This window comes from Micropterus salmoides, unplaced genomic scaffold (assembly GCF_014851395.1).
Source record: "Micropterus salmoides isolate LMB-PRFRI ecotype aquatic unplaced genomic scaffold, ASM1485139v1 Ms_hic_scaffold_4054, whole genome shotgun sequence".
NCBI classification, from domain to species: Eukaryota; Metazoa; Chordata; class Actinopteri; order Centrarchiformes; family Centrarchidae; genus Micropterus; species Micropterus salmoides.
Window position 1 is genome coordinate 1 of NW_024043434.1, and position 26,810 is coordinate 26,810.

The following is a 26,810-nucleotide window of genomic DNA, read 5'->3' on the forward strand; positions in this document are numbered from 1 at the left end:
AACACGTGAAGCCTGTTGCAAGAAATCTTGGCATGCTATTCGATAGTAAGTTATGCTTTGAGCATCATGTTTCTAAACTGCTCCAGTCCAGCTTTTACCACCTTAGAAATATCGCAAAAATAAGGCCTATTTTAAATGTTACAGATGCAGAAACTGTTATACATGCTTTTATCTCCTCACGCACTGATTATTGCAACAGCCTCTTCACTTGCCTTAATCAGAAAACCCTAAATAGATTACAGACCGTACAGAACTCAGCTGCTCGGCTCCTAACTAGGACAAGAAAATATGATCATATCACCCCTGTTTTAGCATCATTGCACTGGCTCCCTGTTTGTTTTAGGATTGATTTAAGATTTTACTCATTACTTTTAAGGCTATTCATGGCTTGGCTCCTGATTATATTTTAGACATTTTAACTCCGTATGAGCCCTCCGTGATCTTCTGGCAAGGGCCTCTTGTCTGTTCCTGGAGCCAGACTAAGAACAAAAGGTGACCGAGCATTTGCTGTCAGGGCCCCCAGGCTCTGGAATGACTTGCCTGAGGAAATTAGGCTGGCAGGGTCAGCTTCTTCTTTCAAATCTCTTTTAAAAACTTACTTTTACCGGAAAGCATATCCAGATTTTATCTGAGCTGCCACTCGTTTTACTATTCCTGCCCTACCGTTCTTATCACTTTGTTTGCTTGTCTTATCTTCCTTACCTCCTACTGAACATATTTGTTACTTTATTGTGATCCTTGTTCTTATATTCTGTATTTATCCCCCTGTATCTTTTACCCACGTGGTTTTTTTTGTATTTTATGTGTGATTTGTTGTGAAGCACTTTGTTTGATAAGTGCTATATAAATAAAACTTATTATTATTATTATTATAGATTTATATAATAATTACCCTGACTTGAGATTCAAAAGGTATACATCAATAACAACAGATCATCAAGCAATATATTTAACTTACTGTCAGTGTTGCTTCTCCTGTGCCTGTGGCAGTCACTTTCACATTCCGGTTTATAACATTAATCTGTGGGAATTCAAATATCAACACACACACACACACACACACACACACACACACACACAGGGATCAATAGAAGAAACATACAGAAAGATATGAGCTACTGTGAGTTTGTTTATGTTGGTGGGAGTGTGTTCTCACTTTAGATGTTCTTGTGGCATAGTGGTTGTCGCTGTTGAAGTTGTACTTGTCAGGTTTTGACCTGCCTGGCAACAAGATGTCCACATTCAGATCAAACTCTGGTCCTTTCTCACTGGCCCAGTACTCGGCTATAGCCTGGTACACTATTATAGTAGCCTGAAGAGAAAAGAGTGAACAGTTGAGAAAGGTGATCAATGGTTTGAGGCTGAAATAGAGAGAATTAAATGTCTGTGTTACCTGAGTTGATCCATAGCCTCCACCCACTCTCTGCTGTTTGTTGAACCATCTCACAACAGGTCTTGCTTCTTCAAAGGCCTTTAGAGAGATTAGAGCTGTTTGATTATGGCAAAAATCCTAATCCCGATAGTTTTGGTCAATATTGAGATCATGATTATTTAACAAGATTACTAATTCACTTTGGAAACTTCATTAATATATTGAACTTTTAAAATTCAGTGCTTCAAGTTCAACTCTAAATTTTAAATTGCCCATATATTAAGAAATTTTACTTCTGACACGAGATGCAGTTACTTTATGCAATGGTGAGTAAGAAAAGCAACACTTAACATGCCTGGTTTGGCATAAGTATAAAGAACATGTACATTTAAGCTATGAGTAGAGGAAAAGTCAACTAGTCAAGTAGGCTATATTTGCCGACCCATTTTAGCACTGTGCAGAGAAACATTGAGATAGATATAGTAATCTGTTATTACATTAGAAGACACGGACACAGTGGATATTTTACAAGCATGGACCAGGTAAAGCAAGGCTTAACACACCTTGTTTAGTATAAATATAACTAAGCTATGAGTTGAGGAAGAAGATACATGGCTGTCGCTTTTTACCAGTTAACATCTTGGCTTCTGTTTGTTAATATAAGTGTAGTTCTAATACAGTAACAAAAGATGTGAGGGCAAAGATTTTGCAAGCGCAAGTTATGCATACCCTGGGGGCTGAGCCCCCCTGTCTTTCAATCCTAGTGACGTCCCTGGCTTAAGATAATAATGGACGAGCAAGTTATAGCAGTTAATCTTGGCTCAAGCTGAACTAAACATTAGAGCCTGACTGAGAGTGAGTCTGGGCCTTTAGTGAGGGGCAGGAGCCACCACTGTAAAGGAAACGGGTGGCCTGGATTTATAACATAAGACAAAACCAAAGCGTCACTGAGAAACGGAATACAGCTACATAATTGTTTTATCATAGATGGAAGCCAAAATCGTAATTTTTAATGATCAAATTGAAAATAGAGCAATTTTTGTTATAGCTGTTACAGTATAGCAAAAATACAATTATCGTAATTGATGGTTATACATGGTTCCATGCCAATTTAGATTTATGGAACACTTTTTTCTTTTCAAAATCACATTTGCCTTATACAAGCAATGCACATTTAAAAGCATTTTAAAGCTCTTTTCTTGCTGATGGATTACTTTACTCAAAAGAGTTGTTTTACTCTGTATTGTACTAAAATAAATGGTCAGCAATACTGTAAAAGGTCTGTCTTTACCAACCTTCGACCCTTCAGTGTGGTATCATGAAAGTGTCGGTGACACACAGATACAGATAGAGAGACATGCTCACCTTGGTCTTGACCAGAGCAAGAAGAGCGTAAGCTGTGGCCTCCAGTGTGTAAACACGTCCCCTAGGTACCTGCCAGTGGGACAACTCTGAGGAAGACAGACAAATTGTGGCATTTCTACACTATACTTGTGACAAGGCAAGATATATAGTATGCAAACTATGTAATAGCAAGTTTACAGTACATCATAAATATTGTTGGCATTTCTGTGCTGCAAACATAAATACTGATATACTGAATCTGAAGCTAAAGGTAATGTATCACCTGGGCATTATTATATTATATTACTGTACATGTTATAGTCGTTACTGTTGTTTTTATTAAATCACTCTTCAGTTATACTCTGTTTCTGAACATGTATGTGAATATTGTTGTATGAAGAGACCTGGGGAAGCAAACTTGAAGAGGATCTCCTGGTTCAGTTTGTTTTCATTGGCCAGGGCATATGATGTTATTGTAACAGCATATGGGTTAATGAGGCTGGGCAGACGCCTCTCCAGGTAGGCCACTGCTTTGTCTATACTGCCTGGCAGACTCTGGACAGAAGGAAAGACCAAGAAAGGATAGAGGGAGAAGAGTCTTGGGAGAATTTCACTGCAGTAAATGAGTGAAAGTACAATAGTATTATCTACTGGAACTGCTGGAGCCTATTATGTACATGTACAGGTTACAAAATGAACAGGTCACCAGTCTATCACAGGAATAATAAACATGCTCTCATATATGAAATACAAAATTGCTTAATTGTCAAGGACTCCAAAATAACATATGTGAGATCATGTGACTCCTCGACAGCGATGCCAGTGTAGTTTCTAGCGCTGCTTACATAGTATTCTTTTTCAATAATCTTATCATATTATTGCACCTATGACACCTATGACCTATTGACACCATAAACATCTCCACAACTAAAGAATCTTGTAAAAGGGAGGTTGAACTATCACCCTCCAAGAAGAAATTTAAGGACTCCTCTATCTCTGGGGAAGAACTTGATGTAGCTATTGCTAATGGCATAAAGCTAGCCCTTCAGGAACAACAAAGTGCTACTGCGGTGAAGTTAGTTTTAAGTTGGATATTCGACAGACATTCACCCAGGATCCAGTGACGGCTTTTTAGTCAGTTCACCTAGTGACGGTTGTATAATTGCTGTTAGCTCACCTCTGATGGCTCGCTTTTAACCAACGGGGGTTAGCTTAGGGAACATCAGTAAATTCAAATTGTGAAAACAGTGTTATGGGAAAATCATTATGTATTTCAATAGATTCCAAGTCAGGGACGCAGGGACTTCAAACCAATGCCAAATTGTAGTACTACACTAGAAAAATGAGACACACCCCTTCATATTTGATTTGAGTGCATTTATTATTTTATATTAATATTTATTCATAATTTATGGAAAATAATGCCTTTTTTTTCAATACCTTCCAGGTCATGTGAAACAGGGACTCCAAACCAATGCCAAATTGTAGTACTACACTAGAAAGTGTACAATTGAATTCAGAGCAAAGAATTTGCCGAGCAAAGAATTTGCCAATCAAAGCCATTAGTAATAGGGAGCTGAGAAGCTTTAATATAACTCTATCTTGGAACAGAGTGTGGCCCAATCTTAGTATGACTTCTTAGAATCTGGTGCACCAACTAATTTGCTTTTAAACGATTGACCGAGCATACATTACACCCTATAAGAGATTTCGGATAAGATTACAGGCTACATTTGACTGTCACATATGCCACAGTACTGCACCTGGAACGTTTCTACACATGTTCTGGACCGGTCCTGTTATCTCTCAGTTTTGGTACCATGTAAACTGTGCTCTATTGGATATACTTGATATTGTTTATGTTCCTAATCCTGCCTTTTGCCTCCTTAATGATGGCTCTGATGTTACTTTGAAGAAAATTCAGTACAAAATGGTATTTGCAGGGTTTAACCCTGAAAAGAAAACAATCACTGAACACTGTTTTCCCCTGATAGATGTATGAAATAGTTCATGGTCCACAGCCTTGTTAACATAGTCAGTCTGGAACATACTACTGCACGACTTAACAAGGTTGGAGAGCAACTGTAGAAGCCTGGAAAAACTTTTCATCTAATCTTAGTCATTTGTTGAGGGACTATTGCACGCCTGCCGAATTATTTCACTGTAATATAATTGTTATGCTCTTGTGATGTAAGGTATTTTCATTATACCACTGCTATAACAGATGTCCTTGTTCTTGGATATGTCTGTATCCACCCACCACCCTCATATTAATAAAAATGTTGATCACAAAAGAACGTGTGACTCACTTCCTCGTTTGCTCTTGTCATACTTGTTACGGCCACTAGAGGTTGTGGTAACAATAAACGTAAATAGGGTTTGTCATAAGCTGCTTGAACAATCGACCTATACAGCCGTTTCTCTGGTGAGGACATGATCAGCACATACTCTACATTAACACTCATATTCACACTGGTAGCAAATTTAGAGTGACCAATTCAGTAAGGTGAGAAAACAGTACTGCCTGAATCTAAAGAAACCCTCAATCACTGAGTTGACAATTAATGAGGAAAGAGGCAGGATTCTCTCTGGTCCCCTGATAATGACAGTGGTAAGGCGAGGGAAAAAAAACATTGTATGGAGGTAAGGTACTCACATTAACAGTGGCAGCACACTGTGTGCGTGACTCCTGCATGGCAATGAGGCAGAAGGCCGTCATTGAGGCATCTGAATCTGTGCCGAACACATCACCCTACACATACACACACAAACAGAAACGTGTCACATTATCATTACTATCATCAGTATTCAGCCTCAGTTTATTCATACAAGATGGTAGCCACTGACATGTAATGTTTTTTATTTTTATTTGATATGGTCTTTTGTTTAGCAACAGGATGAAGAATTGATGTTAATGAAATCAGTACACGCACAATCATCCCTTCATGAGCCACCGTTCCAACTTCTCTAAACATGCCATTAGATTGCTGTGTGTTGAGAATCATAAACTTCACAGCATCACAGATGTTGTTGATTGGCCCTGCCACCAGATTGTTGGCCATGGCAAACACCTTGATAACATAGGCCGTCAGCCTTAGAGAGAGAGGAGAGGAGAGGGTGTTCTAGTTAAGTTCCGTTTATTTGAAAAACACCCACCCTCACATAGTCAGAATTTAAGAGGGAGAATGTGCAAAACATCATCAGTTCACGATGCATTCTCACATGCCTCACCAGGTGCTGCTTTGGTGATCAGGATGTGCAGCAAAGGATCCATCAGTTTTTTGGTAAGCAAGCTGATTCTGGTAACCTAAATAAAACAAAAAAAAATCACAACCTGTGCACTGAATCTTATCCACTCAAAGCCAGTTTGAGTAGCACTTTAAAATTAAGTAGTTGTACTGCTGTCTACCAAAATGTGTTTCTTGACGCCACTACCAAAGTCAGTGAGCTTCATATCTTACAAATAAGGGATTTAAACCTGCTATCTCTACTAATAAATGCATTTGTGTGAGCCCACCGGTGTAGATGTGTTGGAGGGCTTCTGAACGTCTCTCAATGTCCACAGGTTCCCACTGTTTGGTTTTGTCCAAATACGTGGTTGCAATGACAGGCAGGGTCATGTGGATCATGTTCTCCTCTCCACAGCCTGAGGGCTGGTAGATCAGACTAACTGTAGAGTTCCCACTAATTTCATTCTTCAGCACATTTTGCTTTCTTCCTGCAAACATTTCCACAAGAAATGAGGTCATAATTTCCCACAACAAGGAAGAACAACAGTAAAATCTATACTAATGCAGAGTTTATACTACAGACACTTACTTACTTAACACATACTATGCCATGACATAGCTCACCTGTCACAGAGATCTGTGTGCTAGTAGGAGTGTTCGGAACAAACTCTTTGTTAGGAATTCCACTGTTCAAAATTTCAACTTGTTTACCATCTAAAAAGTGGAAAGAGTTCACAAGGTTTGACATTAATTTGACAACAGATATGGTAACTTTTTAATTAACAGGCCATTAATTACATATAAATAACAAAAGTTAATTAATGTAACCAGGTAAAATCAATGGTGCAGGTTCTGTACACCTTCAAGCCAGTAGCCTTGTGACCAATCAGTTGGAGCTACGTTTTCGTCCTCCAAGAGGCTGCATAGCCTGTGTTTAACTCTCTAGCTCTGCTACTCTCTGAAACATGAGACAAATTAGGTAAGTATGCACTTTATTTCCACTGTGATTTGCACTTTGTTCGATTCTTTGTTTGGAAAAATTAAGCACAGAGAAGAAAACCAAATACCCCAGTGCCCCACCCTATCAGCGTCTTAACTTAGCTAAAAAAAACACAACTGTTGTGTGAGGACCTTGCTGCGTGGGCCACAAACATGTGCAGAGGACACAGATGTACACACACGAGCAGATGTTTGCCCAAAGCTTCTATCGCACAAACTATACACACATATGGGCATCTGTATGCAGACACCCAGTGATGTTTAAATTAAATTTCGTAAGGTTCAAAATCATAACCTACCAAAAGTATTTCATAACTGGTTTTTAACTAACTCTGGTGTCCATTCATGTCCAACCTGACAAGCAAAGAATATTAATCTCCCTTATTATCATACAACTCTTGGACAATATTCCATAAAATACAGAGGACCATCACTTTGGAATACTATTCCCCTTTCTACAAAAACTTGTCCATCATTGTCAGTATTTAAGTCAAACATGCAACATATGCAACATATGCAACATAATTCTTATGTCGTGGTTAAAATTTAAGTATGTTTTATTTAATCGTTTATCATTATTGTCATTATTATTTCTATAATAATTTTGTATAATATCAACTGAAAATCCAGAGGGGAGGTTTCACTATAAGCCCTTGGGGTTTCTTACCTCTCCTGCATAATTCATATAGCGTATTTTGTATATACTTTTATTTGTCTTTTGTGCTACTAAATAAAAAAAAAGAAAAAGAAAAAATTCAAATTCACAATCCTTCCTGCTGTCAACTATCCACCCTGCTGTCGATGTCCATTTTGGTGTACAATAGGTCCTTTACTTTACCCTGTACCTTACAATACACTAACTGGTGGTCCTTTATTATCTGCTTTCATTTTACTCAGTAATTAGGAGTGTTTAGTATAGTGGTAGGAGTACTTGCATTGTTACTATGTTTGGTAAAACTACGAAATGAAATTAATGGCCAGTAAATTAAAATGTTACAAAGGACATTACTAAATGATTTTCCATACCTCAGCAGAGTGAACTCACCTACACCATTTTTTGCAGGGTCTAAAGTCACAATCTGAGGAGATTTAACCAGTAAACCTTCAGGCTGGAAAAACAACAGTTAGGACAAACATCATGAATCAAAACTATTTTTAGGAAACTATAGTTATTTATCTTTGGTCCACTGAATAGCAAATAAAGCTAAGGTAAATAGTGAAGTTTTTCACCACTACTAGTGCTATGGATAAGGTTTTATGAGTGAGTCTCTTTTTTTTTGTTCCATGCCCACGCATGAGGATGCACATGCACCTGCCCAAGCACAATGGGATGCAATACAGACATTAGACATACAGTGCCGGTAGCAATGCTGCACTAAAGATGGGGAAGAAGAAAACTGCAAACAAAATTTTAAATATAAATAATAAAATGAAATATCTACATCAGCTTTGTTGTGTCACAGTGTTTCATCAGGAATTGAATACATTAAATATCTTAGTTTTTGAATCGAAGCAGTAAGCTCCAATTCCCTCTCGGTAATTTTGGCTCCTAATAAAAATCTCCTGAACGATGAAGATGAGGGAGATATTAATAAATTAGACCACAACCATACTCTTCTGGAAATGTCACTCAAATCATATTTGATGAGATAAAGAGAGATGAGATAGGTAATTGAAATTTGTCATTTAAATATTTACATTTTTTGACATATTTAACATAAACCCACAGATAAAAATTAACACAGGGACTCAGGAATAGAAAAATATATTATTATAATGCAATAATTTACAGTATTTTGCCATCCTGAGAATAATAAAATTAAAGTGTACTTGTCTGGGGTTGCCCTGCTAGCCCAATGGTTGGGTGCATACTGGATAACCCTAACCTCTTACCATTCCTGTAAAATTCGCCTAAACCGCCTATCCAAGGCATACCCAAAGTAAACTGAAAGCTGTTCACAGTAAGTGCCACAAGCATTGAGTAATATAAGTTTGAACACACTTTTTCCTTTCCGCCTGAAAATGTTTGCAAACAGATGCATGCCGACAACTATAGATCGCACTTATTCACTGGGAAACAGAGTGGGGCCACAGCATGAAGCCTTACCTAGTCCAAGTTCAAATTCTATAGCGATGCCACAGAAAATTCGTAATTTACCCTGTTTTTTCCAAAGGTATGTTGTGCAGTTTTTTTTTCAAAAACAGTAGCAGTCCCTTGTTGGTAAAGGACTGCTGCTTTATCGTTTCATATAAGCCGGCAGCTTTATGCAGATGTTTTTTTGTGTTTTGACCATGCTCCGGAAGTAAAGATACCCTGCTTCGAGTCAGAACGGAAGTTGTGTGACGTCATGTGAAAAGGGCAGGACAGTTCAGCAGCCATTTAGAAATCAAGATATTGCAATTGTTTACATCCATACTACAGTTAATACAGTTATAATGAAATATTAGGCACATCTTCCGGCAAATATGAAATGATGCAGCAGCAGTGCCTGGGTATTAACGGAATAATGTGTTTTGGACAAATTTGTTGTAATGAAATCAGTAGGCAGATTACTATGAGGCTTCATAGGCGAGTTACATTAATTTCAGTAGGGGTTGTAGCCAATTCTGTGGTCTGGTTGCTGCCACACGGACTACGGGTCGCAACCCCTAGGGGCGCTACAGATAGTGGTCACTGCCACACCAACCACTTGTCGCTGCCTTGCTGCAGGCTACCACACGGACCACTGCTCGCTACCACAGTCTCTGAGGGAAGGCCTCAACATTTATAACACCTTCTCTAATTAAGTAGTATTTCTACTAAAATGTCTACTACAAAATCGATAAATTACTTGTCAAGTTATCAGTCTTTTATAAACAATCTCTACTGGCCTGGAAATTAATAGATAGTATTTTATTCAAGCGCATGACTGCCGTTGCTGTTCACTTGAAAAACACCAAAGTATGAAGAAGACATAGTGAACCAGACTTAATCTTTTAATTTGGAACCAGGCGGGAGGGCATGAGACGAGACTCCACAGTCTTGGTCTGCTGCCAAACAGACCAGTGGTCACTGCCACTAGGGGCGCTGAAGACAGTGGTCGCTGGTCTCAGAGTTCTGAAAAAGCTGTGCCAATCACAGTGAAGCAACAGCTGCACAACAAATGGAGATGACTTCTCCAGGAAATTATATCGCTGTCAGGCACCAACTATGAACACGCAACACAACAGATGTGCAGCCAAAGGCAGATGGTGTGCATATTTACACTTATTTAGCACAATGACGATAGATATAGTGATAAACATTAATGATTTGTATTGTTCTACATCAATCCAATGCTATATATGTCATACGTTTAGCATCTCATGTCATAAATGCACACATTAAATCATAATTGTTTTTATACAGTCCCGTTTGCGTAGTAAATACATGAAACTTGATAAACCAAATTCTCCCACATAATCAGAAAGAATACAAAGTTATAACTGACCAGTCTGATGTGTGTAAACTTGTAAATAGTTATTTTGTAGCAGACTGGTGTTCCTTGCAAGTGATTTACATAAAGTAAACACAGTGGACAGTTATGCGTTATGGCACTGCGTACTGGCATGGCACAGATTTAACATGTCTGTCCAGCCGCTTTTAGATTGCTGCAAGCAATTTATTTACAGATAGCAGATTTCATACATCATCATGTAATTATGAACAACAGAAGAAAAACTCTAAATACACTGAATGGAGTGTCTTTCTCTTACCACCACCTGCAGCATCTTCACGATTCCATCAGTGAGTAATGAGTCTTTAACAGCTGCTTTGACCTCAATGCGGTATTTTCCCTCCCTTGTGGGAATAATGATGAACGGTACAGATCGTGTGGTTTGGCGCCCAATTTTGACCTCCTGACGATACTTTCCCCGTTTAGAGGCTGCACTGCACACATGAGCCTCCTCAATCAGATCCACACGCACCTTGAGACAAAGACAAAGATGGAGAAAGGGACAGAGGTTGGTGTAGTTGATCAAAGATCAAAACCTGCCATAGAGTGGATTGATTCAGACCAATTCAGGCACTCTTTGTTGTTACCTAGAGAATAGCAATAATGCTATTTCTGTCAATTATAAGGATCTAGTTCCAGTACTGACTGAACAATGGGTTCTAAACAATATCCACTATGAAAAGTCAAATTATCCTGTGAGAAAAATAAAGTAGTTACTTGAATAGATATTGCTTCTTGTATTATTTGTATTCATCCTCTTTTGAGCCACCCATTGTATAAAAGTCTAATGTTTTATGCTCTTTGCCCTGGATTTGTTCACGAAACATATGGTCCTATTGGATTACTTGACTGACCCAGACTTACTGTGGCAGAATCAGGGCTGTAGTTGTAGAGGACTGCCTTGATTTCAAGCTGCTCTCCACGGACAGCAGCATATGGCAGCTTGAGCTCAATGAAAAAGTCCTTCCGGACAATTACTTCTAATGGTTCAGCCACACAGATACCTTAATAAAAACCAAGAAAAACAAACAAGGCATGAAACATAGCAAAGGAAACAGTGCAGGGCTGGCTCTTGGTTTAGAGGTTAGAGGCACAACTAACAGACAAAAATCCTCACCGTGAGTTCTTGACAGACTAATGCCAATGAACTGCCAGGTTGTGATTGAGTCTTGCAAGGGAAATTCTTTCTCAGCTGATGTGGTGTCACTGAAACAAAGAAAAGTGTTAACACTTTAAGAGGCAAAAGTTATGAGTGCATTTTTTGTTTGTTTCCTGACCTTCAGTTGACTCACCAGTCCAGTCTTCCACCAGGACAATGAGGCAGTATGATATCTGTCCATAGCCAACTTTCAGGGAACTTGGTGCGAGACACAATTTCATTGCTCTCCATATAATTGTCATCCTCATGACCTAAAGTGTCATGAAAAGGTTATTATTTTTCAGTGGGAGGCAATGATTGTTTTCTAACTACCAGTATGGTCATGGAAATTGACTGCTCAAGGCTTCCCTCCACCCCATATGCCTGTCTCTTACTGCGAGCCAGTTGGAGGTTTTCCTCTTTCCTCTCAGCTCGCTGGCTTTCCATCTCCTTGCAGCAGTGCAGGAAGGCCTCCACACAGGCTGCACTGTCCGTGATGTACTCACTGCGCCTCTCACAGGTGTATGAAACTGGGGTGTCCCTCATGCCATCCAAACAACAGTCACGTTGCAGTTGGTCTTCATATTGACTGACTGGAAAGACAGATGTTTGTGGAAGAGGGACAGGGATGAGAAGGTATGAAATACAAGTAGTGTTGCAACACTGGACTGAAAGTATCCAAATCAGAAATAAAACCCACTGATGGGACCTCACTTTATGGAAACAAAGAAGAGGCCAGCATGTAGGCCAGAAGCCTTAAAAAAGCAGCCTGTATATAACCCCAAAAGCCTGTAACAAAGAAACCAGTGACAATATCTCTCTGTCCATTAATTCACAATTGAGTGTGAATGACTGAGTGACTTTTAAGTTGAAACCAAACCACTGGGTTTGTACTGAATAAGCCCTCACGGAAGCACAAGAATTCCCAAAGACGTGACGTCACTGCCTTTTCCATTGCTTGGGTAAGCCACTACAGAAGGTGTCTTATATTCAACATTGAACTTTACGTTTAAGTGCATATCTAGCACGCCAGTTGAGAATAGACAGTTTTCTTTGGTTGTCTTTTGTTTGTTGTTTTTTTAACACATTTTTGGATCCAGAAGAGGACGTTCTACACAACATAATGTTGTCATACCTGCAGAGGAAGATACTGCTCACACCCATCTTATCGAGAGATGGATGACTGCTGAAGCCGAACCTCTTGCTCCAGAGAAAGAGCTGTGCCATGGCCCCGCCATATTTTGGTTCTGAATCCAAGCCAAGAAGGGCTCTACCGGGTTACGTAAAATGGACTGATGCGTCATATCTCTATCAAGATGTAATCCCATGTAAGGCTTGTGTCTGGGCAGAGATTATGTTTGAGACCATAACCTGAAGTTTTATGGAGTGAGTTTCTGTGAAACATAACAGACCACAGCGTTTTGTTTATTGCTGTGTGTTTTTTCGTGCTTAGCACATTTAATTTTGTATCGGTACCACGCCGTTTGTCCATTCTTTGTGTTATTCCTAATATTGTGTGCAAAGCCAATAACTGCTCTTTATCAAGACTGAAATCCAGAAACCCGACTGAATGAAAGTTTGCGTTACATCCTGTAAATTAAGATTTGTGTTGTTTTTGTATTATAGTCCTGAAATAAAGTAAAATAAGATAACATAAAAGTGTTTCAGATAATGTTACATTAAATGTGAAAAGTTTTCACACATTTGACATAACAATAGTAAATAGTAAAAAGTATTCAGTCATTGCATGATGAGCCAAGGATAATGAGCTCTGTATTTAAAAGAAAACGAAAAACAGAGGGCAAGAAAAGAGGGCTCCCTCTCCCTCAATTATTGGACAGACATGCAATAAAAGTAGCAGTAAGAAAAAACACACAAGAGTTTCAGTTCACTTTAATCTTTGCACTAATACACAGTGTAGCAGGTCTAAACGCTATGTATGATTTTTAATAAATTTATGAGAATTAATACCAAATTATGAATTTTAATATTCAGAAAATATTAATTAATAAAGCTCTCGTGGGGCACCACCGGAGTTGTTATTAACCCAAAGTCTCCGGATCTCGGGGTAGCATTTTAATAATTATACAATTATTTACTAGTGATCAATTAGCTATCGCTCAATTATCTTGAATCAGTCAATCTCATCTGAAGGGTAAATTCTTTTGGCAAGGACTAGAAATAGGCACACAATTCCATGATTACAGTGAATTTATTAACTAACTAAGGTGATATAAAATGCGGTTATATACACTAAAGAAATAAACAATGGCTAAACAATGATTGTGGGAAGCATTTGACTCATACGGCAACTAATGAATGCAATTAGATGTTAACTCGGGTAAATTTGTCTAGGGGTTTAAGGACTACAAACAATGGAATAACAACTATTGGACCTCACTGATCACAGGATGCTTTGTTTTGCCTTACGGTAGGTCGGCGACCTGCCTTGGCCTGTTGCACGGGTCCAACGCTAGCTGCCCGATTCCTGGCTTTTTGCTAGGGAATTATCCGGGGTTCTCCGTGTCTGAATGAAGAAAAACCCTCAAGGGTTGGCCGTCCTCTGTCTGGCCAATCCGCTGTTCTTCGGGTGTCCTTTGTTGCCGCTGGTGAGACCACGTGCCTTGGTCTGACCTCGGTGAAGTTAGCTTGACGAATAAGCTTAAAAAGGGAACTTGGTCGTTCTTGAATTAGACCACTGTAACTTAATGGACTGATAACTTTTAACAAAACAAAAGAAAGAAAATAAAACAAGTAAAATTGCTGGAAATGGGGGAAACTGAAGTCGAGGCACTTCGTGTGTGGAGCTTCAAACGAAACAAAGCTTTTGTTGCGCCGGGTGCATGCCGAAGCGCCGTTGAAGAGCCAGGAACAAGCAGAGCACAAAGAACCAGAGACAAGAGAGAACAGAGCGAACGACGTCGTGTGTCGCGCTTTTGTTCGTTGGGGCGTGGTTCCCCAGAGGGCAGTCCTTAGTTTCCCACAGGACGGGCCGTTTCCGGTCTTTCTAAACTTTTAAACTGTCACAAGGAAAAGAATATCTATTTGCTCGTATTATAATCAAATATGTTCCCACAATCAAACCTCAATTGTTAAACGGTTGTACCGTTCTAAGTTTAAGCATTTGGTAACAGGAAAACAATTGTTAGTAATTAGACCTTAAAAGTTTAGCATTTCAGAATGATATCAGAGGAGAGGAACTTAACTAGCTTTCATGGATATATTGGCTGTTACACATTCTTAGAGAATATAAGCAAGACAAATGAATGGCATCAGATTATTGGACATGATAAATAGCGAGTGACATTTAAACATTACGGCATTTCAGCCGATGGCATGTAATACTTATTTTGTCCACTTGGAGGAGCTCAAGTTACATGAGGATAGCTCTGATTAATCCTAAAATAATCTTTGCTCAGGAATTGGGAAATTCAGTTACTTAACCTTAAATTCAAGCTGGCAATTAATAGAGAATAGGATGACATTTCTCTATCCTCATTTCTAAAGGAGGAGTGTGAGAAAGTATTGTGAACAAGCATTGGTTACACATAAAATGAGGGAATGTTATTAACCTTGCTGAAAATTAAAACACTGCACAAATAACTTATTTAGATTCTTTTCAGCAATAATATCAACAACAGATAGCAACAACATGGTAACATAAGTACTCAAATAGAGGCAGCGCCACTACTAACTTAGCAAGGATTATTATTTGAAGAGAACAACAGTTTATAATGAAACAGTGTTTTAGCTCAAGAAGGCAGGAGTTAATTAAGTCCCTCTTTCGCATATCCTGGCTTATCATGTTTGCACATCAATCTTTGTTTGCATAAGGGAGTTCAGGTCTGTGTCTCTGGTGTCCTGGAGTTTCTCATCTAGGCGTGAAAAAGAGTATCTCTTTGATGAGGTAATGAAACACAGAGCAAGGTCAGTTGGCACGGTTACATGTGTGTGTGTGTGTGTGTGTGTGTGTGTGTGTGTGTGTGTGTGGGAGGGGGGGTTAGGGTTTCTTGCCTCCTTTTAAGGAGAGTTCTGATGATGCTGTTTGTAATCTCTGGTTAGTTTCTTTGTCATTTTAACAATTCAGGCACCTAGAGGCTTATCTCGGCTGTTGCCAAAGGTGGCCAGTTTTACGATCAACTGCCCAGGAATAGCACTTAGGGAAAGCAACCTTTCAACCCCCCCTCTTTTGGGGTCTCTTCAGCCGTCTGTAGAGGGTTGATAATCAAACCCCCTCCTCCTCCTCTCTGGGAGAGAAAAGAGGATGGAGGGGGTGCCAGCATGGCAAAATGAGTATTTTGAAAGTCAACAACACAAGATATACAATTACAAACATTTTAGAGAACATGATCTGTGCGGCAGAATATGATTGAATATATGATTATTAGGTAGTTATGAGCTGTAGTTCTTACCTAAGCTGGTGGTAACGTCCATTATAGTAGTAGCTCGTTTCCTCCTGCTGGGAGTCGGACATTTCAATTCTGGGAATGCAACACAGACAAAATCTTTAACAGAACCAAACAAAGTTGCACCTAGACTTGATTTCTGCAGGGTAATAATTGATGTGATGCTCTTATAATCAAAGTAAGGTTATGTAGCAATAATCACAGCTGACCAACATGGAAAAACACTGTGATAAACACTGTACAGGTGCATCACCGAAAATAACAATATCATGAAAAAGTTTTTTTTTCATAATTTAAATCAAAATATGAAACTTTAATATATTTGAGATTCATTAAATTATTCACAAATATTACAATTCACAAATGATTACGGCTTACAGTTCATCAAACATTTTGGAAATATAATAATAACAGAAAACATTTATTTCTCATTTAGATAACTGCAAAAATAAAGCAGAAAAACAGAAGACAATTGTAAAATATGTGCACGAAAAACAAAATATGCTGCAAATTTATCCACCACATGCGCATCGAATAGAGGAGACATGTGTTATAGGGCCCAATGATAGGAATGTGGCTGAGTACACCATTCTCACTTTTGGCAGCAAACATTGTAATGTTCTCTCCACACTGGCCTGGCACATCAACAGTGGCTTGGTGACCAATAATATTACGGCCACATCTCCTGACTTTGGTCAGGTTGAAGGACTGCTATACTTGATTGTACCGAGGTGCATGGCTGGTCAGTCTGCTGGTGTGGTGCGTTGTGGGGACAGGTGCTCCTGCCATGAGCTCTTCCGCAGAAGGAGCAGAGATGCAGGAGCCTGCAGTTGCAAGAGTGTGGCCCTGGTGTTTGAATTGCTGCAGACCATCATGCCCCCTTGATGGAAAACTGTCCTGCCCTGTTTGAATTCCCTTTAGCTTGGGGACACTAACAGAAGGATGTATGTCTGCGAGCCTATGGATGATGTGAGATGGGGGTGTGGCGGGTGATAAAGAGGCTTAACCGTGCCTCCTACCTGCTCCCAAACTTACAGGTGGAGGAAAAATAATGGAAAAATAGAGTAAAGTAGTGTCACCTTGTCTGTAAGGAGTCCCAGAAGCCTTGTTGGACTCAAACAACAGCCCAGCATCGTAGAACACACTCATACCGTCCTTCCCTCCACCTGGTGTGCAGCCTGTGTCATATGTCTCTACCATGTCCCACACCTGAGCAGGGTGAAAATCATTCACACACAGAAATACAAACAGACAAGGCTTAGTGTTTTGCCACATCCTCGCCTCCTCTACATCTTAAAGCGTTCTTGAGAAAGGCACTGAACCCCAAAGTGCTCCCAATGGTGAGCCTAGTGCCTTGCATTGTAGGTTCACTGCTATTGCAGCGTGAGCATTGAATGAGAGGCAAAATAAATTTTTTTTTAAAGCAGTTTGGATGAAAGCATTTAATAAATGATGAACATATTTGGCATGGCATTAGAAACACTGTATGTAAAATTAATTTTAAAAAACTACTTTCAAATGTTTTCAAAGACATATGTGAATTAAAGAAATTGCCTTTTTCTGGTTGAGGTGGTGCTTGTTGTTTAGGATGTAGACCCCTTTGTCAACTGCCACCAGTCCCACTGTGGCTCCGGGATCTCCTGTGACCTTCAGACGAAACATCTTGCGAGGCTCATAGGATGAAGAAGGTGATGATGATTCAAGCTTCAACTAAAGGAGGATGCATACTTGTATTTGTGAAATATACAAATAACTTTATCCCTTTGTGTACAGGCGTATTGTTGCCCACTTAAAATCTGCTACATCAGTGTTGTGTGTCTCACCGAGCCCATGCAGGAGTCCTTTGCATCCACCCAAACAGAGTCTGAAACCACTTCGTTATCATTTGTATGGTAGTAGGCAATGATACGGAACGATGGCAGCATATTTTTGGTAACAATGACTATTGTGGATATCAGTACTTGACCTTTTGTCTTGTAACGGCCATATTTCACCAGCTGACCTCTGCTCAGGATCTGGGGACAAATATTTGAACATCAGTATTCTTCCAGCATGCATGCATGTTGGACTACACAGGTAGGGGAAAGCAACATGAACACTCAAGCATGTGCACAAACATGCAAAACATTTCTCACCAGGTATGTGATGTCATTTGGAGAATTGTCCTGCCTGTTGAGGTTGAGGCTGATTTTCAGGTTTTCTCCTAATGTTACTTCAGCTGTATCCACACCTGCAATAACAGTATTACAATCAGCAAAAGTGCAAAAAGTGCTAAACATTAAAAAATAGTATATGGTAGTTTGATAGCACTGCCACTACCATACCTAATATTTTTTCAGTATGTACCTATGTGGATGTAACTGTTGCTCTTAGTGCTGTATGGCAGGGCTGTCATATTGGCTGATGCTTGCCTTTCAGATGAAATAGTAGGATCATTGGTCTTTGCCTACGATTAAACACACAGGTAAGCATACACACACAGTCACATAGTGATATAAACATGAGAAGTTACTATCCATCCTAGGTTGGGTGTGCCTACAATTTCTGCCCAAAGTTATAAGTTTGACATAATACCATGAAAAGTGACTGCCTTCATACAGAACTACATTTATATAAATCTGTACCTCTTTCATTAAAGGAGACCTATTATACTGCTTTTCCAGTCTTATATTGTAGTTCTGTGACTCCTGTATGGCAGCTTTGCATATTTCAAAGTTCAAAAAATATCATCATGTAGGCTTCATTTCAGCCTCTGTTTGAACAAGCTGTAGATGCTCCTGTCTCTTTAAGCCCCAACCCCCCCCCAAAAACCTATTCTTAGTCTATTCCTTAGATTATAAACTCTCGGTAATTAAAAATAAATAAATAAATAAAACTATCAGAGTAATCAGAAACGCTGCTTTGGTGTTTGACAGGTGAACCTTGTGGGTGGGCTAATTAAACAGTGACGATCCGAGTCAGAGAAGACAAACACACTGAGCCAATTTTTTGTTGGTGCAGCTCTGCAGCTACCAGAATTACGGTGTTTCTGCAGTTGTTCTACGTCATTAAACCACGGTTATGCTGCGCGATCATGCGCAGTAGACGCTGGTGCCAACAGGAAGTAGCCCTGTAGTAGTATTTCATTGGTGCAAAACTGGCTTCACTGCTCTCCATTCATATCAGCGGGGTGGCTTCGTCCAGTAATATACTGTCTATGGCTCTTCTGTTCTTGTCTGTACTTGTGTTCTTGTGGACTTGTGAAACGTCATCAGTCGCAGCCAAAGTAATGTTCCAATTCAAAAGTCCGCATCTAGCCAAGTACAGTAAAATACCCGGATGTGTTCTCGCTCCGCCCGTTTTACCGAGCCTGCATCAGTGGTGACTTGTGTGGACTTCGGATAGCCAGATCTCCCAGAATGCATTTCGCCGCCAAAAAGCAGAAATGTTGGTGGACAAAACTTTAAACTGTAAGTTATAATACTGCTGTTCTTGTGTCACATATAGTAGTTTTAAGAGTTTTTTTATGTGAGAATATAGTTGTTAAAACTCCAAATATGTGGTTGAATTGTCAAGACAGAGGTAATTAAAAAAAATGCTACGATGTTTTCGGAGATGTGAGGTCCCGCCCGCTAACGTGTCCGGCCGCAACAAGTCTGCTGCTGTTCCAATTGCTGAATGACTGACTGCATGCTCACGTTCCTGGGAGTTTGTACTCCTGAGCCGAACTTGCCAAGTCCGAGCCTTAAAGTACAGAAGTCCGAACTTGGCGAACTCGGTATTGAGAAACAACTTATCAGTCCACACAAATCACCACCAATGCAGGCTCGGTAAAATGGGCGGAGCGAGAACACATCCGGGTATTTGACTGTACTTGGCTAGATGCGGACTTTTGATTTGGAACAGTACTTTGGCTGCGACTGATGACGTTTCAAAAGTCCACAAGAACACAACTACAGACAAGAACACAGATTGAGAAATAGCTTGAGTGTTGCTGTGCCGTTAGTGTGGGAGCACGATTGACCATTTATGGAACAGCGGCTTCTTTTGGCTCAGTGTTACGTAGAACAGAGCCATTGGTAGAAAAAGCAGTTCAAAGCAGAAGTTCAGAACAGGAGGAAACCTGAGGTTTTTGCTCACAGTGATTTCTTATAAATGCTTTAACCTCATTTTTTGAAACTTTGGCCATGTTTAACATGAACATCCAACATTATAACATTGTAGATAAGTTATAAAATGTAGAAAAGCATAATAGGTCTCCGGCACTGTCTACACAGGTGACCACCAGCTGAAAGATACTATAAACAACTACTCAACTAATAAACACTTACTGTGACTGTCTGAGGTTTAGGATTTTCTTCTGTATTGATGGAAAGCCTTGCCATGCCATTGGCTTCAGTGACGCCCTGCACCTCCCCCGGATTCACCACCACTATAACACGTTGTGCCGGAGTGCCATCAGGATTCACAACTTCAATCTGCCGTCCAACAAACAAACGGCCATTAATACTATTATGGAAATAGAAGAAATTCTGTCTGCAAACTTAAGTAGCTGTGCAGCAAACATGCTATAACTGACATCATAATGACCCAGTATGATGTTTTCATACTTTGAAGACGTTTGCATTTGCATAATAATCAAGATGCATGCATATGCAATCATAGCAGCTATAAATGAGTAATAATAAACAGAAGTAATAAAATGTGTTTGGGTTTTTTATGAGATTGGAGAGGAGTTTTCCATCACTTAAAAACAATGTGTGACTGGTGAATTTCAGAAGTGCTAATTATATGTATTGTAAGGAATTGAACCTTACTTCCATTTGAAATACATTTAAGTATATACTTTACCGTAACATCAAAGGACATTCCTGGTTTGAAATATTTGGATGTTCTCTTGAAGTGGATGGTGTAAGGTGATGTGACAATCCGGATAGCTCTCAACTCTGCCTCCACCATTTCACTACCTGTGCAAAGATAAATGCACATGCACATAAACACACAAAGACATATGGCTGTGGCTCAGGGGGTTGTCCACTGACCACAAACTGGGCAGAGCGATCCACTGCTCCTGATCATCCACAGGTCGAACACCAAACTGCTTTTAATGGTCAGGCCTAGGGATGGGTATAGCTACTTGCGACCTTTATGGTATCAACCTAAACAGTCCAGTTTCGAGTAGTAAACGTCTCCAATCATGTTACGTTTTATAAACAGATCCTGGCAAAAAATGATTATTTGAATGGTTTTGCTTTAAGCCCAAAACATAAGTAACACACCGAAAGAAAGAGAAGAGCACGGCTTTCCCCCCCTTATGTGCCTGCACCTTGTAAGTCCATGCGTGATTTTAACAGCCGCTCAACTTCGGCTGCAGTCTCAGGCATGTTTGTCACTGTTGCAAGCCACAAGCTTGGCTTTCCATTAGTTTTATCTACTGGTATCATTTAACATTACTCTAAACATTTTTATTTGCTATTTCACATCACTTGTCACTGATCGATCACCGCCAATTAAACGCTTTTGTGGCGCAGCAGCAATCAACTGATTTTACTCCGGCTCTATCTGCGACAGATATCAGATGTAGTCTGTGTGATTCTGGATGTGCAGACACTCTTTTCCTCGGTTTGACTCTTTTAGTAGTTTAGTGACTTGTTCAGCCGACTACTTACTTGTTTTCTACTTCTTACTGTCGTCTTGTTTTCTACTTCTTACTGTCGTCTTTTTTAGTAGATTTTTAGTTTGCGACTCACCACAATAGGAAAAAACACTTTTGGAGATCTTTCAATTCGGTTTATTAATCGAAAGTTAACAAAATAATTCTTTATTGTTTACTTTCAACAAATGTAAGAAAAATTTTACTTAAATTTGTTTTGTGTGTGTGTGTGTGTCTGAATAGGTGAATGAGTGAATTACAGTCAAATTCTAAAGCACATTGGATAAAAGTGCTATATAAATGCAGCCATTGTTGCAAGCACAAAGTAATTATTATAAGGACAAGCATTTGTACTCCTCTTTTTTTCTCTCTGGTCTATTTTGGATGATTTCTAACCATGTAACTGAAAGAAAAGTTAGCTCAGTTAGGTCAGTTAATTACAGAAAAACACAAATTTTACACGATATGAACTATCCAGATTCTATGTATTTGCCTTCATTGCTTTTCTTGTTTATAAAAAATTCAAACACTTAGGGCTTGATTTACTAAAGGTTTGCATGAGTAAAAACGTGTGCAAACTTGATATCACCAGCAAATAAGCTGGTCTACTAACGGTGTGCACGCAGAATGACGTCTTTCAAAAGTTCAAGATAGCACCTGTTTTTCATTTACTACTTTTGCCTTAATCAATATATATATTGGTGTGTAACATGTAAAAACATTTATTTACTACACGCAATGTGATCTACCAAGCCTAAACACAATTTCATGTGAGTGCAACAGCCTCTGTATTTAATACATTTGAAAGGAAGGTGCAAACCGCCAAGTGTTACGCAGAGATGGTTTCTGTTATCGTTGCCAGAAGGAGACACAGCCGTAAGGAAAGAAAACGTAGAGAAATTAACAATATAAGATAATATTATTCTTTTGTATTGAAATACGATCATTTTATTTTATTTTATTTATTCGATTAATTATATGAATATAATTTTATTTTGTATTTTCCTTTAGCTTTGGCAATAGTGTTGTATTCATGCCAAAAAAGAAAATTTCGTTTTGACCTGACTTCTTTTCTCCATAAGATGGAAGAATTTAGAAAGTTGGGTGGCGCTGTGTGTGTTTGCTCCTGTCATCTACGCAATAATTCTTAGTAAATCGCCCATAACATGTACTAAAATTGCACATGCAATATTTTATGTACGGGCAATCTGAAAACTCATCGCTAGAGGCCACTGAAAACTACACATGGCCTCTTATAAATACACTTAATTACAACTTTTAACATTGCCGAAACTATAACAGAAGTAAAATGCACATACTATAAGAGCAGGCCTGTATGTGTTCAGTTGTATTCATCATGAATGCACAAGGAAGTATATACACACACACACACACACACAGTTACTCTTTCTTACCGCTCTCTGTCATCACACCAACAGCTACAAATATGGAGCTCCCCACCAGGTCAAGGATGTTTGGGAAGGTCTGTGTGATGTGCTCTCTCTTCAGTTTGACAGCTCCGTTACCTCCCTGAATCTAATTTGACACAATATAAAAAAATGTATCAGTGAACTGTTGGTAGGTAAATTTACAGATTTTTTAGCACTGATAAAAAGCCAGTGATGGAGCAAATGTGTGAGTATATACTAACCGGCACTCTCTGAAGAGAGCTGGGAAAGCTATGTTTTTGACCCTCATGCATAACCCCAAATACCCCGTATGCTGTCCCATCCACTTTTTCACCAAACAGATACCTAAAACCACAAGTAAATGGTTTGTTTTCACAGCAGGCTAAAACAGATTATATAAAATGGTTATGATTAAAATTCCACTACAGAAAACCCCCACCCTTCTAAAACAGGAAGCAACCCCCCAAAACGTAAGACAAGCCCCTCTACTTTATCAGTCCACTTCAAGTTGACGTGTCTATATCTGCAAAACAAAAACCTTCACATACTTAGCTTTGATGTCGACGGTGAAGTCTTCACTGTCCACGTAGAAGAAGGTACCCACAGGTATCAGTTTAACCTCAAAACTGGGGAGCACTAAAATTAAATTAATTTTATTGTGAAGATCAGGTAAAACGTTAAGTGGTATAAAAGGTAAAGGGCACCTCTGCGCTGACTCACCATATTCTTTGACCTCAAACTCTGCAGAGTAGCTCAGCTGTGGTTTGCTGTGGAACTTTGCCACCACTTTCCACACTCCGATACTACAGACACACACACATACATAAATGACACGCATGCATCTAAGTCTATGATCTGACTGCAAGCCAAAGTGACCCAAATCAGATTTTTTTGCTTATATGTGACTCAGATCTGATGTTTTTACAACAGTATGAACAGGCCAAATCACATGGAATCTGATCTTTTCGAGTTTGGATTTGTGCCACTTTCATATGTGGTCCAAATCCGATTCAGATTGGATCTTTTTAAATGTGACCTGAGTCTGGACAATCGACTTTGCGACACTCCAGAGCAGCTGTTCCTCCACCAGACGGAGCCACGATGAACAAAAAAGCTCCACAAAGGCCAATATTATACATGTGGCTGACTTGCTCCTCTATCTTGCTTTCATCCGCTCACAAATTCCCTTTCTTACACCTGAAATCCACCAGGTCACAGGCTCTCTTCTGAGTTACGTCCATGCTACTTATCCTAGTAGACGTAGTAGAGAGAGACTGAGTTGTGGGGCAGATGTATTGTACAGCGGCAGAAACAGTAATAAATGTCATGGAAAGGACAGAAAGTTGGGAACATCTCTCATAATTTGGGAGATATGTGACCCCGCCAGTGGGGCAATGAATAAGGGAGTTTTCTGTTAAATTCAGAAGGGTTCGCAAGTATAAGCTAACCAGGGATAACGCTGTGGCTTGTTTACTTCTGTACGACAGTGTGTTGCGTGTGATGTTGTTTTATTCTTCTGCGCATGCGGGTCACTTTCAGGCCATGGACAGTACACACTGGAGTCTGATATGGGCCACGTTTAAACAATAATGTGAACTATGAAAAAAATCTGAAATAAATTGGAATTGAGCATTAAGGCCCGCAGTCTGAACATAGCCTAAGAATGTCTTACACACTACTTACAATTGGCTTGTGAAGAGATTTTAAGTAAACTAGCTAATAGCTATAATATGTAGTAGCATCGTTAGTTGCTACATCTTTATTCAACAGTTTTTCTCAACTGTTTAAGACCCCCCCCCCACTCAAAAGCGTGTTTTGCTTACTGTTACTTAAGTTGGCTGTTTTCATATTCAGCTGCTGAAGAGAGAAAGTATCTATGTGCTCACCTGAATCTAAGTTTTTAACATGGATGTACCAGCAGGATTTTTTCCCTTCTTGGCCCCACCAGTATGGTTTCAAGGCTGGCCAGTTAACTGTGACTGTCCTCATTAACATTACAATTATTAACATAAACATTACAACAAATAATGTCGGCTGGATTTACTAAAAAGACTAACGCTATCAAAGCGACACGTAAGAGGCTTCAGCATGTCTGGGCAGCAGATAGTTCTATAACTTTGTTATTGTAACTTGTACAAGCCTCATGTGGTGAATTTCTGTTAAGAAACTAATTATTAAAGACCTAAACTATTAAAGACTGCGGTGTTTTCCGTGCTACGCACGTTGTTTGTGTCCGGTACCATTCGCTGAGACCGCTACTGCTTTGTTCCTGTTACGTGTGAAAACATATCAGTATTTTTATCAAGCCAAGGAACTTGTAGCTGAGTGTTTGCAACAGTAATTAGGATTTTTGGTGTTGGCTTCTGTTGTCTGAGAACAGATACAATTGCACATTCTATCTAATCCAAAGCCAGCAACCACTGGTGGCTGTAGGATAGACTGTGGTATATTGTGTATATAGTTTTTTCTGTGCCTTTCTCTCCTCCTGCTTAATAAACCCACACACCACGTGATCTCTGAAGCTTACCAGACCTGTGACCCACAGCAGGCTAGCATCAGAGGTCTCCAATTTTTCCTTTACTAGGTGATTTTGCGCCATCTTTAAATCACATGGTTTGAACCGCCATCTTGATTCCAAAATCAGCTGGCCGTGGCCCAATTCGAAACCGGGTCAGATCCCCCCCCCCCCCCCCCCCTCTTAGTCTCTCCCCCTCATTTGTGTCTCTCACACACACGCTTGCTGGATTGTTATATTTTTGTATGATTTGTTTATTGGCTTTATTTAATTTTGCTTAGAATAGTTAATAGTGATTTACTTGCTAAAGTTGTTGATCATTGATCTATGCTTGAGTTAAATAAATCCTATCATAATTTTAAGAAGTCGTTGCCTGTGATTATTTGTGTATAATGTTGTAGTAAGATTTGGTTGCGAAGGCCGTGTACGGACTCGCCTTTCTCTGTTGCCATCTATAGGTGGACAAACCTTTAGACTGATCATACTTGGCTCATATTTGGTTATTGGTCCCTGATTCCAGGGTGGTGCCCCATATTATAAATTACAATTAATTTTAATATTTCTAGAATATCTTTGATATTCAGCTAATAACCAAACCTGACCATATGTAGAAAACCCCAACATAAATAAAATTGAATGAATCCTGCTGGACCTTTCAGCAACGTTTTACATGGCGAACCATCAAATCCTCCTCTCCACCCTCCAAGACTTGGGAGTCTCAGGCTCTGTACTCTCCCTGTTCACATCCTTCCTTGAGGACTGTACTTACAGGGTAACTTGGAGAGAATCTGTGTCTGGACCTTTTAGCCTCACTATGGTTCCTCTGGGTACTGTTCTGGGTTCCCTCCTCTTTTCTCTTTACACCAAGTCACTTGACACTGTGATTCACGCACTTTATTCATTAATTTAACCACTTGATGCGCAACTTCGACAAGACTTCCAGGGAAGGAACCTTCCGTCAATGACCTCTCTGCTACCATTGAACTCAGTAGTAGTTTCCCCTGTTTGGACTGCAAGAAATCAGATGTGGCACTGTGCTTGATGAGCTGCTGTCTTTCGCTGTCAACATCGCTGCAAAAACCTGCTCTTGCAGATCAGCATCAGGAGGATATGTTTGTTCCTTGCTCAGGAGGCAGCACAGATTCTGGTCCAGGTTTTTGTCATCTTGCACATAGACTACTCCAACTCGCTCCTGGCTGGTAGCCTGCATGTGCCATCAAACCTCTGAAGCTCATCCAGTATGCATCAGCCCAGCTTGTCTTTAACCTGCCCAAGTCGTTCCATGCTAC

The 26,810-nt window shown here is 39.6% G+C and overlaps 1 protein-coding gene across 1 annotated transcript; it reads right to left on the bottom strand.

The window, feature by feature from the left end:
* Positions 1–868: 868 nt before the first annotated feature.
* LOC119887213 (complement C3-like) lies at positions 869–24,369 on the bottom strand. Its single transcript, XM_038698097.1, has 28 exons — positions 23,727–24,369; positions 23,555–23,642; positions 23,249–23,351; positions 23,013–23,133; positions 20,796–20,911; positions 20,276–20,422; positions 18,312–18,411; positions 18,101–18,195; positions 17,789–17,980; positions 17,520–17,675; positions 17,045–17,174; positions 15,972–16,040; positions 11,955–12,152; positions 11,714–11,831; positions 11,539–11,627; positions 11,286–11,425; positions 10,681–10,893; positions 7,991–8,054; positions 6,571–6,660; positions 6,234–6,434; positions 5,948–6,023; positions 5,650–5,809; positions 5,373–5,468; positions 3,121–3,271; positions 2,738–2,823; positions 1,394–1,471; positions 1,157–1,312; positions 869–1,021 (listed from the first exon to the last, which is right to left on the bottom strand). The coding sequence occupies exons 1-28, from the start codon at positions 23,842–23,844 to the stop codon at positions 950–952; spliced, it is 3,423 nt and encodes a 1,140-aa protein (XP_038554025.1). The 5' UTR covers positions 23,845–24,369; the 3' UTR covers positions 869–949.
* Between the last annotated feature and the right edge of the window lie 2,441 nt (positions 24,370–26,810).

What these genes read in the sequence shown, in the direction of transcription:
- LOC119887213 (XM_038698097.1), bottom strand. Translation starts at nt 23,844, where the DNA reads ATGCGTGTCATTTATGTATGTGTGTGTGTCTGTAGTATCGGAGTGTGG. An exon ending in ACCACCTCAACCAGAAAAAG is followed by an intron (nt 17,175 to 17,519) that starts GCAATTTCTTTA and finishes CACCCTGCTCAG; the next exon opens with GTGTGGGACATGGTAGAGAC. An exon ending in TGGCTCATGAAGGGATGATT is followed by an intron (nt 5,469 to 5,649) that starts GTGCGTGTACTG and finishes GTGTATGTGTAG; the next exon opens with GGTGATGTGTTCGGCACAGA.